At 46.3% G+C, this 16,598-nt stretch overlaps 2 protein-coding genes across 4 annotated transcripts in view; one reads left to right on the top strand and one right to left on the bottom strand.

Moving 5' to 3' along the window:
• Positions 1-10,086: 10,086 nt before the first annotated feature.
• PEBP1 (phosphatidylethanolamine binding protein 1) lies at positions 10,087-15,295 on the top strand. Of its 2 annotated transcripts, none has more exons than XM_078060914.1 (4): positions 10,087-10,353; positions 11,452-11,565; positions 12,280-12,376; positions 14,288-15,295. In XM_078060914.1, exons 1-4 carry the CDS (start codon positions 10,219-10,221, stop codon positions 14,503-14,505), a joined length of 564 nt encoding a protein of 187 aa, XP_077917040.1. In that variant the 5' UTR covers positions 10,087-10,218; the 3' UTR covers positions 14,506-15,295. The 2 variants fall into 2 exon arrangements, with proteins under 2 accessions (XP_077917040.1, XP_035939273.1); XM_036083380.2 differs by having other exon boundaries at positions 10,088-10,353; positions 11,452-11,561; positions 12,276-12,376.
• Positions 14,870-16,598, bottom strand: part of TAOK3 (TAO kinase 3) — a 190,598-nt gene continuing 188,869 nt past the window's right edge. For both annotated transcript variants that reach the window (XM_078060912.1, XM_078060913.1), the window contains one exon: positions 14,870-16,235. The gene's annotated coding sequence lies outside the window, so the exon portion shown is untranslated. The remainder of the gene's footprint in view (positions 16,236-16,598) is intronic.

Raw genomic sequence — 16,598 nt, 5'->3', positions numbered from 1 at the left:
GTGTGTGCAAGAGCATGAGTGGTCAGAGGGGTGTGAATCCTTGATGCATCTCCCTTCAGAGCCTGCCGTGTCCCTGCTGTGCCCTAGGGCTGGTGTGCAGAGGACACCTTTCCCCGCTGAGGCCTGCCAAAGACTTTATCATTCATTGCCTATGAGCAGGCCCGGGAAGTCACACATAGGTTTTGAACCAGGAGCCAGACACCCCATTCATCAGAAGCCTTGACCGGGGAATCACCGGCTTCCAACCTCTCGTGGAGGATGTTGGTAGGATTCAGTTCCTTGTGGGGCTATTGGACCGAGGACCTCAGATCCTCACTGGCTGTTGGCCAGAGCCTGCCTTCAGTTCCTTGCCATATGCCTTTCCACGTGGCAGCTGATTGCATGAAAGCCTGCAAGCCGAGAAGGCTGTGGAGAGTATGTACTAGCAAAAGCTGGAAGTCACAATCTCCTGTAACCTAATGACAGAAGTGACATTCCATTAGCCTTGCTGTATACTATTGGCTAAAACTGGGCTACTCAAGGGGAAGGGATTATACATGGCCATGAATACCAGGAGGTGGGGATCACCAGGGCCTTCTTAGAAGCTGCTACCACAGTGGCTTTCTGGCAACATAAAGGGAGAGTCTGCTTGAGATTGAAACCAGCTCAGAGGCAAACAAAGCTGAGAAATAGGAGGGACACAGATACTTATGGCATACTTAAGCCCCTGGATCCAGACACTTCTGAAGCCAACCACCCTTTGGTGTCCCAGGACCCAAACTAATTACTTTTTGTTGTTGTTGTTGTTGTTGTTGTTAAGACTCTGGTTTGCATTGGGTTTTAGTCACTTGAAACTGGAAGAATCCTGATTAACATAAAAGTGAGTTGGCCAGATTCTTTGGGTTTCATGGGATAGAGAGGTGCTGAGGTCACAGCAAGGACAAGGTGTTTGCTGAAAGATGCTGGCTGGTCTGGCACCCACGGAGCCCTGTTGTGGAGGAGGTCAGTTCTGGAGGTCAGCGGTCTCTGTCTCTCCAGGTGCCTGTTTGTCTCTGTGAATCTGTTGTTTTCACACTGCTGATGGGCCATTTCTCCTCTATTCTATATATACATTTACCCAAACTCCCTGCTGCCTCTGATTTTCAGCCTGTGCAAGACTCTCAATGGCCCCGCTGCACCCTCTGTGAATCTCCTCCTTTCTGTATCAGCTCCTGACATTTACACCTGTCTGTTTCTCCTGATACACCACGGCAGATTCCAGACAGCAAATCCCGTGGAGCACTTGCTGGCCTGTGGTTTGACAAGTTTGTAGATTGGTTGTCAGGTGGGTCGGGGGTGGACTCAGGAGGGCTTCCTAAGAGCTGTGGGCCTGGCGGCACAACGACACAAAACAAGCCATCTGTCATGAAGGTAGTAAAGATTCCAGTTTGAATAATCACTAATTTGATAGTGCTAAAGTCTGAATGAATGAGGCTTCACTGAGTTTCAGCATGATTTGGAAGAATTGGTTTCTATTTCCAACTCCTTTTTAATGAGGAGATCATCTGCATGAACTAAGGACTCTTTCTGTTGCGAGTGAACAATCTCCCATTGAAACAGGCACAGGTCCAATATGGAATTCACTGTCTCGTGTATCTGCAAAGCCCAAGGGTAGCTCTTACTTCACGCTTGGCTGGATCCAGAGGTCAAACAGTGTCAGTGTCATCATATCATGATGACTCTCTCTCAGAGCCACTTTCCACTGCGTTGGCTCATTCTCAAACAGCCTCTTTTGAGGCTTGGTCACCTATGCATCCTTGAGCCAATGGCGAGGCCAGAGGGATGCAATGCTTTGACTGATCAGTCTCTGGTCACGTGACCATCCCTGGAGCCCCACCTAAACCTTAACATGCACTGTGAGGGACAGAGGAGTGGTTCCCCAAAAGAAAAGTGGGGTGCTATTCCTTGAAAGAGAAATGAATGCTGACAAAACACCACTAGGGTCTACACCTGTTAACCTGTCCATTTGTTTCCCAGTCCCTCAAAGCATGTACTGTTTGTGGAGTAATCCTGCAAACAACCTCTGAGCTTATCAACACATTTGCAGGTGACTTCTAGAAATTGCTTTTTTTTTTTTTTTAATTGAAGTGAGATTCACATAACATAAACTTAACCATTTTAAAAGTGAGCAAGGCAGTGGTACTTAGTACAGTCACAATGGGGTGCAACTACCACCTCTACCTCTTTCCAGAACATTTGCATCCCCTCAAAATAAAGCCCCGTGCCCATTAAACAGTTGCTCCTCAGTCCTTCCTCCTTGTTACTCCTTGTGACCACCCATCTGCATTCTGTGTACGTGGATTTACCTATGCTGGATATTTCCTATAAATGGACTCATAAAATACATGGCCTTTGGTGTCTGGCTTCTTTCACTTAGCATCACGTTTTCAAGGTTCATCCACATTGTGGCAAGTATGGGTGCTTCATTCCTTTTTATGGGCTAAGTAATAGTCCATGGTGTGTATATACCAGTATTTGCTTGGTTCTTATTTTATTTTTTATGTTTAATTGTGATAAAATATACATAACACAAAATTTATCACCTTAGCCATTATTATTTTGGGGGGGCAGGGGAGAGAGAATCTTAAGCAGGCTCCTCACTCAGCGTGGAGCCTGATGTGGGGCTCGATCTCATGACCATGAGATCATGACCTGAACTGAAATCAAGAGTTGGATGCTTAACCCCCTGAGCCATCCAGGCACCCCTACCATCTTGACCATTTTTAAGCACAGCTCTGTGGCATTAAATACATTTGCTTCGTTGTGCAACTGGGGCCACCATCCATCTCCAGAACTTTTTCATCTGGCAAAACTGAAACTATACTGATTAAACAACTCCTCATTCCCTCCCTTGCCCCCTCCTCCACCCCTGGGCAGCACCATTCTACTTTTTGTCTTTAGGAATTTGACCACTTTCAATATTTCAGGTAAGTAGAATCATATGGTATTTGTCCTTTTGTGACGGATTTATTTCATTTAGCTTAACGTCCTCAAGGTTCATCCATGTTGTAGTGTGTGACAGAGTTTCTTTCTTTCTTTCTTTTTTTTAAGATTTATTTATTTACTTGAGAGAGAGAGGAGAGGACATAGTAGGGAGGAGCTGAGGGAGAGGGAGAGAGAAACACAAGCAGACTCCGAGCTGAGTGTGGAGCCCGACTTAGGGCTTGATCTCATGACTGTGAGATCATGCTATCTGAACCAAAACCAAGAGTTTGGAGGCTTAACTGACTGTACTACGCAGGCAGCCTTGGGGTTTCCTTCTTTTAAAAGGCTGAATAATATTCCTTGTATAGACAGACCACATTTTGTTTATGCATTCATCCATCAGTGCACATTTGGGGTGCTTCTACCTCTTGGTTATGGTGAATAATACTGCTTTGAATATGACGTGCAAATATCTCTTCGAGATTCTGCTTTCAATTCTTTTGGATATATACTCAAAAGTCAGATTGCCGGATCGTGGTAAACCTATCTTAAATTTTTTGAGGAAAGAGAATTTGCTCATTTTTAAAATTAATTTTCTAATTTTTTCCCTCAAGATATTTTATGCAGAAGATGCCAGTGAGAATGTAAAGGGTGTTTTTAAAAATGCGTGGCGGGGGCACCTGGCTGGCTCAGTCAGTAGAGCCTTTGACTCTTGATCTCAGGGTTGTAAGTTCGAGTCCCATATCGGGTGTAGAGAGTACTTAAAAATAAAATCTTTAAAAATAAAATAAAATGCTTTGAAATTCCCATTGCAGAAAAGCGAACATCTCAATATAAAAAAAAGATTAACAAAGGGAATCCTGGAGACCAAGATCCTGGTCAGCTTCCAGAACGGTGTCTTGGTCCAGGTTCCACGGCCAACAGCCAGTTCCTGGGTCCCCTGGAGTCACAATTCCAAATCAAGCATGGCCCCAACAACAGTTTCTAAACTGTGGCCACAGGACAGAGCTTTCTGTTTGTCTAGGCCTCTCTGGCGACACGCTTTCTCTAGTAGAAGCACGACGAGCAAAACTGGAACGAAGCCACATCAGTGAATTTCCTCCCCTCGCTCAACAAACAAAAACAACCTGCGGTTTTTCAGACCCAAGGGCAGCACCTACAGGAGTTCCCTGTCTAGACACACACACAGACAAGTTACAATCCAGAAAGGCAAGTATGTAGTATGTATGTGTGTCAATAAACAGAACATTTCTTGTTCTCTGCTTTCTTTTTAAAAATTGCTTTCTCCACCTCCTTTAATCCATGAAGAGTGCTCTGGGTAATCAGTCCTTTGGGCATCGGCTGTATGCCAGGAGCCTCCCAACTCCCCCAGGCTGGGTCTTTAACCTGAATTTCTAGGGCACTTCTCAGTTTCTGGGTGAAAACGAGGCTTTCTGTAGTCATTTGCAGGAGCACTTGGCTCCCCAGCTCTGGCTGGCAGAAGCTCTCGCCCGGGTGCCTGCCTCTCTGCCCAGACCTGCTCCGGACTCTGGAGACCACTCACCCCAGACCAGATGGTTCTCTTCTCAGCTGGATGTCGGCCTTTTCGACAAGGCCCTGAAATTTCTGAATTTCTTGTGCTTCACTTTCCCCAGCTATCAAATGAGGGGGAAAATGAGAAACAGCCTCAACGTCTAATAACAAATGTATGATTAAATAATCCATGACACTGTGGTCTTGGACAGCCATTAAAAAAAAAAAAAAAAACACTTTTTGAAATGTATTTAACAACAGAAAATGTTCAAAATAAAAGATTAAGTGAGAGACAATGCAGAATTACGTATGTATTCTTATGTAGATCATATACTCTACATATATTGTCAAAAACATGAAAATGAAACTTTGTGGAGATTGAAACATTTGAAATAAATGACAGGGTAAACGTGGTTGATCACTAGGTTCCCTTTTCACTTAAAAATCAACCAGTCCCAGAGGCCCTACCCAGTTTGGAATGTGGTATCTCAAACTTAAAATGTAAATGTTCTTTGACCCACTTTTAGGATTTTATCCTCAAGAGAAAACAACCAACCAAATAAGTACCTTGAAGCTATGTGCAAAAGGATAAGTATTGCAGAGATACTTCTAGAGCATAATAGTGAGAACACCTTACATGTTCCCCAAAGGGGGAGTTTGTGTTTATAAACAAGGGACAATCCATACAACAGAATCCTCTGCAACTATTAAAGTGTTGCTCTTTTGGGACACCTGGGTGGCTCAGTCAGTTAAGGGTCCGACTTTTGGTTTCTGCTCAGGTCATGATCTCAGGGTCCTGGGATCGAGCCCCCCTATTGGGCTCTGCACTCAACACTCAGTTCGGAGTCTGCTGGAGATTCCCTCTCTCTCTCCCTCTGCTCCTCCCCTTGCTCAAGCTTTCTCTCTCTTTAAAATAAATAAATAAAATCTTTAAAAAAATGTTGCTGTATTTATTTATAGACATGATTGGAGAAAGCGAACAGAGGCAAATTACACAACAGTATGTATGTCATACTGAAATCATACTTTCATATATGCACATTCATATTTATATACATAGAAAGAAGTCTGGAAGGGGGTGCCTGGGTGGCTCAGTTGGTTAGGTGTCTGACTCCTGATTTTGGCTTGGGTGGTGATCTCAGGGTTGTAGGATTGAGGCCTGCGTCATCGGGCTCTGCACTGGGCATGGAGCCTACTTGAGATTGTCTCCCCTGCTCTCCCTCTCTTAAAAAAAAGCAAAGCAAAGCAAAGCAAGAAGTCTGGAAGGAAATACAGCAAGATGTCTGTTGCCTTGGGTGGTAGGATTACTATGGACTTCACTTAATTAATTTTATGTTTGCTTGTTTATGAGTTTTATATAATGAACATGTAATAAAGTAATAGCTTCCTACTTGGACATGCCAGGCTGTATGTGAAGCACATCATATGAGTTTCATTTGATCCTCACAATGATCATTTCTGGGACGTTGGTAAACCCAGTTTAGAGAGGGAAAACTGAGGCTTAATGAGGATAAGTCATATGCTGTATGAGTTTCCTGTGGCTGCTATAACAAGTGACCACAGACTCAGTGGTTTACGACAACACAGATTTATTTATTTTATTATTTTTTAAAGATTTTATTTATTTATTTGAGAGAGAGCATGGGCTGGGGGAGGGGCAGAGGGTGAGGGAGAAGCAGACTCCCTGCTGAGCAGGGAGCCCAACTCAGGGTTTGATCCCAGGACCCCGGGACCATGACCTGAGCCAAAGGCAGATGCTTAACCAACTGAGCCACCCAGGTGCCCCTGAAACACAGATTTATTATCTTACAGTTCTAGACAGTAGAAGTCTGAAGTCTCACTGAGCTAAAATCAAGGTGTCGGCACAGCTATGTTCATTTTGGAGGCTCTAGGGGAGAATCTTTTTCCTTGCTTTCTCTAGCTTCTAGAGCCACCTGCACTCCTTGACTCATGGCTCCTTCCTCCATCTTCAAAGCCAGCAATGGCTGGTAGTCTTTCTCACATGGCATCACTCGGGTTTTGACAATCCTGCCTTCCTCCTCCCATTTAAGGACCTTTGAAATTATCTTGGACCCATCCAGATAATCCAGGATAATCTCCCAATTTTAAGGGCATCTGATTAGCAACCTTAATTCCATCTGCAACCATAATTCCCCTATGCCATGCAATATTCACTGACTCGGGGCTTAGCATGTGGACAGCTTTGAGAGGCCATTCTGCCTCTCACCCAGAAGGTTTCATAGGTACTGGGTGAGGGATTTGGAATACGAACTCATTCTGTTTCCCATACCCATGCCCTTAGATTATGCTATGTGACTGATTATTTGTATATTGAAGAAAATTTTAAACTTTTTATAGGTTAAAAAAATAGAAGGTTATTCCCTTTCCTGTCTCTTTAGCCTTATTCAGCCTTATTGCTATGCCATCCATCTGCCCCTACCTAAATGTCCCATTCCAGCAAAACCCGTCTGCCCACTGTTCCAACACCCCAAGCTCGCTTCCACTTCAGCTTGTCCTCATACTATTAAACTTGGGAGCGTCACTCTTGTCATCTGAGAAGTTGTGCAAGGAATTTATTAGGGGAAAGGGCTGTGCAAATAAGTGAGAGGGAGTGAAGAAAGACTGGGAGAGCCGTCTGACCCTCAGGGCAGGTGACAGGGAAGGAAGCATCTACCCAAAGTGCAGTTTCAAAGGAAAGCAGGCAAGCCTGTCCTGACTACAGAGGGGCCCCAGTCTCCCTGCTCTGCCTTAGTATCTCTGCAGAGCTCAGTCATTCCTGGGGGTGGGGGTGGGGGGGAGCCTGCCAGAGAAAGGTCTTGGCCTAAAAGCAGAGCACAGCAGGTGGGACCCTGGCCAAATTCTCTCCTGGCACTCAGAGCTAAGAGGCACATTCTCATGGTTGCCAAGTGGGGTCTTCGTGGTGACACCTTTCCTAGAGGAAGCTTTCTGGATGCCAGGTCATGAGTGCCTCACCTCTATCCCCCCCTGCACTCCCAGCTAGAGTGTGCCTAAGGGCTTTGCATCTAGCCTTTGTAGCCTGCCTGGTTTTGTCACTTACACCTTCCCAAGCCTCAGTTTATTTATCTATGGAATGGGGTAACAGCAGTGCCTCCCACTGTGGGTTGGTATGAGGATGAAATGAGACGTGAAGTTTCAAGGCATTCCTTGGGTTAGGGCCTGGCACATGGCAGTGGTGATGGCCAATAAAAGGCAGCCATCCTCACTGGAGTACTCTTTGGCCTAGCATGTCCCTAGTAAAATTTTCCTGATGGTGGGAATGCAAGCTGGTGAAGCCACTCTGGAAAACAGTATGGAGGTTCCTCAAAAAGTTGAAAATAGAGCTACCATATGATCCAGCAATTGCACTACTGGGTATTTACCCCAAAGATACAAAAGTAGGGACCCGAAAGGCTACGTGCACCCCAATGTTTATAGCAGCAATGTCCACAATAGCCAAACTGTGGAAAGACCCAAGATGTCCATCAACAGATGAATGGATAAAGAAGATGTGGTATATATATACAATGGAATATTATGCAGCCATCAAAAGGAATAAGATCTTGCCATTTGCAACCACGTGGATGGAACTGGAGGGTATTATGCTGAGCGAAATAAGTCAAACAGAGAAAGACATGTATCATATGACCTCACTGATATGAGGAATTCTTAATCTCAGGAAACAAACTGAGGGTTGCTGGAGTGGGGGGTGGGGTGGGAGGGATGGGGTGACTGGGTGATGGACACTGGGGAGGGTACGTGTTCTGGTAAGCGCTGTGAATTGTGCAAGACTGTTGAATCTCAGATCTGTACCTCTGAAACAAATAATGCAATATATGTTAAGAAAGAAAAAAAGAAGAAGAAGAATGTAGCAGGAGGGGAAGAATGAAGGGGGGGAAATCGGAGGGGGAGAAGAACCATGAGAGACGATGGACTCTGAAAAACAAACTGAGGGTTCTAGAGGGGAGGGGGTTGGGAGGATGGGTTAACCTGGTGATGGGTATTGAGGAGGGCACGTTCTGCATGGAGCACTGGGTGTTATGCACAAACAATGAATCATGGAACACTATATCTAAAACTAATGATGTAATGTATGGGGATTAACATAACAATAAAAAAATTAAAAAAAAAATTTTCCTGAAACTATCTACCAAGTGTTTTAATATATGTGTATAAAGATGTTCATTTTCCTATTTGTAAATAGGAAAAACCAACAAAAAGCGTAAATGTCCAACATCAATAGGATTGTTGAATAAATTGTGGTGCATCTAGAACAGAAGAAGCCATTAAAATAATGATCTATTTTTTAAAAAATATTTTGTTTATTTATTTGACAGAACAAGAGAGTACAAGCAGGGGGAGCGACAGAGGGAGAGGGAGAAGCAGGCTCCCCACTGAGCACGGAGCTGGATGTGGGGCTCCATCCTAGGACCCTGGGATCATGACCTGAGCCGAAGGCAGACGCTTAACCAACTGAGTCACCCAGGCGCCCCAATAATGATCTATTTTTTTAAAAAGTTTTTGTTGTTGTTATAATGATCTATTTTTGATATAGATATTCTATAATGGTAGACTTTGTTTTTTAGAGAGGGAGAAAGATAAAGGTGGGGGGGGCAGAGGGAGAGAGAAAGAATCTTAAGCAGGCTCCACACCCAGCACCAGCCTCACAGCAGGCTTGATCTCAAGACCCTTAGATCATAACCTCAGCTGAAACGAAGAGTCCAAGGCTTAACCAACTGAGCCTCCCAGGCTCCCCTATAATGGTAGAGTTTAATGCAATTTTTAAAGTGAATAAACAGAACGAAATTGTTATCGATGTTTCTACCCAAGTAGTGGAATAGAGATGATTACTTACTTCTTTTAGGTTTTTTTCCTCTGAATTTTCTACGATGAACTTGTTTTACCCCTAAGAAAACAACAGGATTTTTTATTCCCTGGGCAGGGGCGGTTTTCAATGTCAATGACTGTCCTAAGGTCAAACAGGGCAAGGACTATTAAATAGTACCCATTATATTTAGTAAAAAGAAAGCATTTGGTGGCCACCGTGAGAGCAGTTTTAGTAGGGGCATAGCCCCTTGTCAGCAAAACAGGAATAATAATTATGGCTTAAAAATTTAATTAAAAAAAAAAATCACTTCCCCGGAATCTTGTTTGCACTAAGTGGGGCCAGGGGGATCAAATATATGTGCAAATATATTTGTCCGTTGAGAAATATGCTTAAAAGTTCCATCGCATGTCCTCTCACGCAGCAGTTACCAAAACAGTGAGCATGCGCGAAAATACACGCAGGGCAGGGCAATCAGGCTTGCTGTAAGAAATGGGGCGAAAGGCAAGGCCTTACCATTTCTGACTTAGAAAGTAAAGAATCACGCAAAATGGTAAAAAAAAATAATTCAAAGCTAGCTTAACTGCATTTCTTGATACAATGATCTTGTAAACCGAGCCAAAGTTCCCCGGAACACGCCTACCGCTGCAGAGAGCAAGCACCCTCGGTGCAAAAGAAAGGCAAAACCTACTGCATTGACCTGGGAGCGCGAGACGCCCCACACTACGGGCTTTGACCAATTAGAGGGCAGAGTGGGCCGGGCCTCGCCTGTGATTGGAGAATCGGGGCGAGGCGGGGCTGTGGCTCCGGCGCGTGCGCTTCCCCGGCCGCTGGTCCCGCGCCTCCTCCGGCCAGTTTGCGGACTGCTGGGAGTCGGCGCTGCGGGACTCATCTCAGGCTGCAGAGACTCTTCCCCGTTGTCTGCGCAGCTCGGCTCCGCAATGCCGGTGGACCTCGGCAAGTGGTCCGGGCCTTTGAGCCTGCAGGAAGTGGACGAGCGGCCGCAGCATGCGCTGCAGGTCAAATACGCCGGGACAGAGGTCGACGAGCTGGGCAAAGTGCTGACGCCCACCCAGGTACCCGAGAGCGTTGGGGGTGCACCTTTCGAGGCGTGGAGGCCGGCGGGCGGGACCCGGCGGAGATGGGGAGGGTGTTCCGGCCTCTGTGCGCCGGGTGCTCGGAGGGAAAGGGGTCGCGGTGCCCACGCCGCAGGCCTGCGGACACCTGCGGGCACCGGGAACCCGGCACGTGCAGGAGAAAGCGATCGAGTTTCCAGGGACTTCAAGGCGTAGACTGGGGCCTAGGCCTGGAAACAGCCTGGGCCGCGGGCGCGGGGGCGGGAGGGGGCGGTGCCGAGAAGTAGTGGGCCGTGGCCACCCCTTCGGCCCCAGACCTCCCCTCGGGTCTCAGGATTTGGGGCCTCAGTGTGGGGAGCAAAAGCCCCACCCGAGGGCATGTGACGCATTATGTAACCGGTGACCAGCATCGCCCAGCGATTCCTCCTTTTGTCTTAGCGGGCAAGAGCATGAAGCCACCCAAAGGTACGCGCGTTCTGCAGCTGGAAGGCTCGAGGGCAACGGCCTGTTGTACCGTTTGGCCTGCGAGCAGATCAGGGCCTGGCTACCGGAAGTGCGGGAACTGGAGTGCGCGACACTTGCCTGTTGTTGGTCGTAGAGCTCCGGGGCAGTGATGTGAATACATTGCTCTGACGGTTTATTGTTGTGGATGTTTAAATAAAAAGCGCCCCTATGGCAGCCTCCGTTTTCCCAGACTCACTGGCCAGTCTGGCCATTTTCTGTGCACTTTTCTAAGTATCCAGTTAATTCAGATTTCACTTTAGCAGGGCCCAGCTAAGCTGCTGGTCACCAAATCTAGAGACTGTCATTCCAGACCATATGAGGTTGTAGTTGAGAGCACTCGGTCAGCTCCAGGGTTGAAATCCTGACCCCACCTCTTTCTGTTAATAACATGCTAGGACAGGAGTCCTGTAGTGTTGTTGGGACTAAAATAAATAATGTATATTAAACTTAAGCGCCTGGCTCTTAGTGGAGTCAATACACTTTAGCTTTTATTAATAATCTACTGTGTTTTACCTTTGAGGAACCTGGAATCAAAGAGTGTTGGCTTCTTCAGCATTTCTGACTTTTTAACTCCAGAGTGGTTCCTTCCTACAGGTTAAGAACCGGCCCACCAGTATTGGGTGGGATGGCCTTGATCCAGGTAAACTCTACACCTTGGTCCTGACAGATCCGGATGCTCCCAGCAGGAAGGACCCCAAATACAGGCAAGTTGAGGAAAGATTAGGAACACTAGGTCATCCAGAAAGGACCTGGTGCTTCTGGCACTGTGTAAGCCTCTTGCTGTGGACATGCCGTGCCAGGAGAAGGAGACCCAGTTTGGGATGTTCACACGCATGCTTAAGCCAGACTGTGCATTTCCTACCCCTTAGTCCCTAGAGCAGGAGTCTAGAAACGATAGCCGAGAGCCACATCTGACCGACACCTCTTTTTGTATGACCCCATGAGCTAAGAGTGGTTTTTACATTTTTAAATGACTGAAATTGAAATCATCATACTTTGTAACATGGGAAAATTACATGACATTCAAATTTCCGTGTTCATAAATGAAGTTTTGTTGGGACACAGCCATGAGAACTTACTTAGGTCTTGTCTATGGCTGCTTTCACACTGTAGCCGCAGAGTTGAATAGTGACAGAGACTGTGTGAACTGCAAAGCCCAAAACGTTTACTGCTTGGCCCTTTACCAAAAAGTTTGCAGTGCAGGTGCTGCCGAGAGGATGTCAGAGGGTGGGAGGGAGGTACCGGGCCCTCTCTTCTGCAGACAGGTGAGGTTTGTGCTGGCCAAGAAAGCAGGACTGTCTGTCTCCTTCATCGCTGCAGCCTGGTCCAGAGCATGTGCTTCATGCACATTTCCTGGCTGTGCAGTGAGTGTGTACCTCCTTCCTGTGGTGCTGACCGTTCTGTGTTCCTCGTCTTAGGGAGTGGCACCATTTTCTGGTGGTCAACATGAAGGGCAACAACATCAGCAGTGGCACAGTCCTCTCCGATTATGTTGGCTCTGGGCCTCCCAAGGGCACAGGTCAGTAAAGGCTGCTTTGTCGGGGACAGTGGGTGCACACTAGGATTGGCCCAGAGGGCTGCAAATTGTAGTCTGGGTTCTCCGAGATCCCTTAGCCTAGTGGAGCTTCCTGGCAGCGCAGTTCACCTCCAAGGCAGTTGCCTGCCAGAGACCTTGAGACCTGCAGTAGCGTCAGGTGGCTGGAACCTTGGGTTCTGGTCAGGAGGACCCTCTGTTAGCTTTGCCTCTCTGCCACTAGGCCTTTATCTGCGGGGCAGTTGGTGAGAGGGTTCTAAGGAAGCAGTGTTGCAGAAAGCTTGGAACAACTTCCGGGGGTGGGGGTGGGGGTTGAACACAGTTAACCCATCTCAGGTCTACATTCAGCCTTTGCCCTGTGGGATCTTTGAGTTTCCATTTCCCATGAAAGAGCTCAGAAGTGATCATGGTATCCTAATTAATTATAAAAAATTGGCTTCTTTATCTCTTTATAGCTCTTTTCTATCGAAAATCTAGGGTGGTATCATCTTGAAAAGATTTGGAAGGCTTTAAGAAGTATACTAAAGATACCTGTGTTGTGTTGTGTTGTGTATCACATGCTCTGCATACAAAGAGGGAGAGCATACTGTATTGAAACTCTCCAAGTGGGATGAAGCTAATAGTGGGAGACGTAGTTAATGCTTGCTGTGCATTACAGGATGCTTTCATTTGTGGGAACAAAGAAGTAGGCGTGGGTGGACACATTGTCGGGCCCTGTTAGTCTGAGGAGGTACAGGAAGGTCCCTGACAAGAACAGCTGGCCATAGACTCATGCTTTATCTGTAGACCCCAAAGCTTCAGATGGCCTCAGGCCCTCTCGTGAGTTCATAAGAGGAAGGTAAAGGTACATCTTTCCCAGGGATCTGTTAAGTTCTCTAGGTCAGTTATACAATTAGGCAGTTTAATTATGGGAAGTACACACATGAGAATAAAGCAATTCTCTCAAGTAGGAGTTATGTTCTCATTAACAAAAAAAGTCTCAGTGACTGACTTTTTTTTTTTTTTTTCCCCCCTTTTGCTTTTTAAAAAATACTCTTTTAGGGGCACCTGGGTGGCTCAGTAGTTAAGTGCCTGCCTTCGGCTCAGGTCATGATCCCAGGGTCCTGGGATCGAGCCCCGCATCCGGCTCCCTGCTCGACGGGAAGCCTGCTTCTCCCTCTCCCACTGCCCCTGCTTGTGTTCCCTCTCTCACTGTGTCTCTCTCTGTCAAATAAATAAATAAATTCTTAAAAAAAAATAAAAAATAAAAAATACTCTTTTAGTATAATTTGCATATAATAAAATGCCTAAATCATAGTTGTTTTCGTCCATGGATATTGACTGACAGATGAAGGTGACCATGTAAGCACCTTTGAAAACAAGATGTTTCTCAGTATCTTTGCTACTTAGTTGGTTAGAGTGAGGTTTACCAGGCACTAGTAGGGTAGGTTCTGGGGCGAAAACGGTCAACGAGACAAACACCATTGCTTTATGGCGTTCTGTTTCTAGTGAGGAGACTAAACTGAAAACGCAGACTTTCAGAGAAGTGTTACTGTCACACAAGTGAAAGGGGTGTTCAGATGCAGATGGTGGAAAATGACTAGCAGTCAGGTCCCAGGGGAGATGGGCTGGAAGCCCGGAGCAGGATGAGTGAGGGGCAGAGGTGATAGGGGTGGGCAAGGGCCTTAGAGGCCGTAAAGCTGGGTGTGGACTTCACACCAGTTGCAGTGGGAAGCCATTGGGAGATTGTCAGCAGGCGAGTGATCTGACTCCTTCCACCTCTGCGGGTCCTCAGTGCCCCTCTTGTAAATGGGGTGGCTGGGTCCCTCCAAGTTGGCACTATCCTGTGAACATGGGGGCGTCTCCAGCCCTGTTGCCTAGCTGTGTGTACATCTTACGTCCTGCTTCTCCCTCCAGGCCTTCACCGCTACGTCTGGCTGGTTTACGAGCAGAATGGGCCACTGAAGTGTGACGAGCCCATCCTCAGCAACCGATCTGGAGACCACCGTGGCAAATTCAAAGTGGCATCTTTCCGCAAAAAGTACGAGCTTGGGCCCCCGGTGGCCGGCACGTGTTACCAGGCAGAATGGGATGACTATGTTCCCAAACTCTATGAGCAGCTGTCTGGGAAGTAGGGGAATGCTAGGAGACAGAAACTGTCCCGGAAGTCTCTACCAGTGTTCTCAAGTTCAGTGATGCATGTAGATTTCTCCGCTTCCCCATTCCCATTCTCACAGGTGAGGCCTGAGCAATCAGATAGTGGTTTAGAGTGACTTTTCCTTCTGCCTATCCTTTATAATTCTAGAGGGTCATACCCCCGTTTATGTTTTGATCAAATTTGAACTCCATTTCGGGGGATGTTTTGGTACTGTGTTGGGGTCATCAAATTGTTAATATAAGAATAGCAACCCAGAATTTAAAGAAATAAAAATTCAGGTAAAAAGACCAGGTCTATAGTAATAGAGCAGAGCGTCAAAGAATCTTTAAGGGAGATTTAAAAAAAAAAAAAAAAAAAAAGATTCATTGCCTCTGCCTTTGTGAGCCTGAGTCCGGAATTGTGCATGAGGGCACTTCTGGGTCATGTTTTCATGACCGTGTCTCTCACCAAGAGAGCCAGAGGTTGGCGTGTCCACTAACCCCCAACATGGTACATTTCGGACTGTTTACTAGGGGTCAATGTCCTGCTCTGGCTCCTTTGAAGAGCAGTACTGGAAAAAGCAATAGGGAGAGTGGCTTTGCAATTAAGACACGGCCATCTAGATGAGCTGCAGGGCTGGGTGAGGGGTAGTCAGAAATCCCTAAGTCTGTGCCAGTTGAACTGGTCACTCTTCGTCTGTAGAAAAGCCGATCTGGAGTTGTGGAATGTTGTGTTAATTCTGCTCTTTGCTTATAGTTGAATTAAAATAAAAACATTGTGTGGCTGAACCAGGTCTCCAGATATTTTGCCGTTTTGGGGGTATGGGGCTTCATAAATGTGGGAAGTCAAGAGACCACCTTGAAGGGTGAGTAGCCCCTTTCCCTGACCAGCAGTGACGATTGGGACTTGATTCAGGGACCATTCAGAGGATCCACGCTTGGACACGTGCCATCAAACTACAGCAGGAGTGACCGTTCCAACTTGAAGGTTTGAAAAAAAAAAATCACAAAGTTTTAGGCCAACTCCTTTTGGCCCAAAAAGTACCTTTGCTTTTCACAAGTGGTCCTTTTTCACCTGAGAGTGAAACCAGTGGGAAACCTTCCCCCTTGGTGTTGTTAACAGTGACTTAGAACTAGGCTATACCTTTCACTGTTCTGACTTGTGATCCATATAGAATCTGCACCCAAAAGGCGGAAGGGTGGGTGGGGGAGATTAGAGTTGATCCTTGAACAGCGTGGGGATTAGGGGCACCGACCGCCCTGTGCAGTCGAATATCTGTGTATAACTTTTCATTCCCCCAAAACTTAACTGCAGATAGCCTACTGTTGACTGGAAGCCTTACCGATAACAACACATTTTGTGTGTTATATGTATCATACGCTATATTCTTACAATGAAGTAAGCTAGAGAAAAGAAAATGTCATTAAGGAAATTACAAGGAAGAGAAAATACATTTACAGTCCTGTACTGAGAAACGTCCACTAGTAAGTGGACCCAGGCAGTGGAAAGCCCTGTTGCTCAAGGGTCAACTGTACTCTCACACCCTTTGATGTACCAAAAAGAAAGGAAAGGAAGTATTTGAAGGTTCCCATCACTGACCTGGTTTGTGCCGGAGAAGGATCGTGGTTGGGCCTGGCAGGTGCTAATTAAGCAAGGCTGGCTCTTTACCCCACCTTTCACTGCAGTTCCTCTGCAGTTCACTGTTGGAAATGTTGCTATGTGCAATCTCTATGGGGGAATGGTAGAGAGTAATTATTTTCTAACTTCAGGGTTTTAAAATCCAGTTTTTAAATAATTTGTAAAACAAAAGTTATATAAAGAAAACAACTACCCCACCAACTTTTTTGTTTTTAACAAATTTTTTTTTAAGTAGGCTCCACGCCCAACATGGGGCTTGAACTCACAACCCTGAGATCAAGAGTCGCATGTTCTACCTACTGAGCCAGCCAGGTGCCCCCTACCCTGTTGACTTTATTTTTTTATTTTATTTTTTTTAAGGTTTTATTTATTTGTCAGAGAGGGAGGGAGAGCACAAGCAGGGGGAGCTGCAGGCAGAGGGAGAAGCAGGCTCGCCACCGAGCAAGGAGCCCG

Source organism: Halichoerus grypus, chromosome 13, assembly GCF_964656455.1.
Source record: "Halichoerus grypus chromosome 13, mHalGry1.hap1.1, whole genome shotgun sequence".
NCBI classification, from domain to species: Eukaryota; Metazoa; Chordata; class Mammalia; order Carnivora; family Phocidae; genus Halichoerus; species Halichoerus grypus.
The sequence above is the reverse complement of the archived record's forward strand: the minus strand, read 5'-3'. Positions and strand labels throughout refer to the sequence as shown.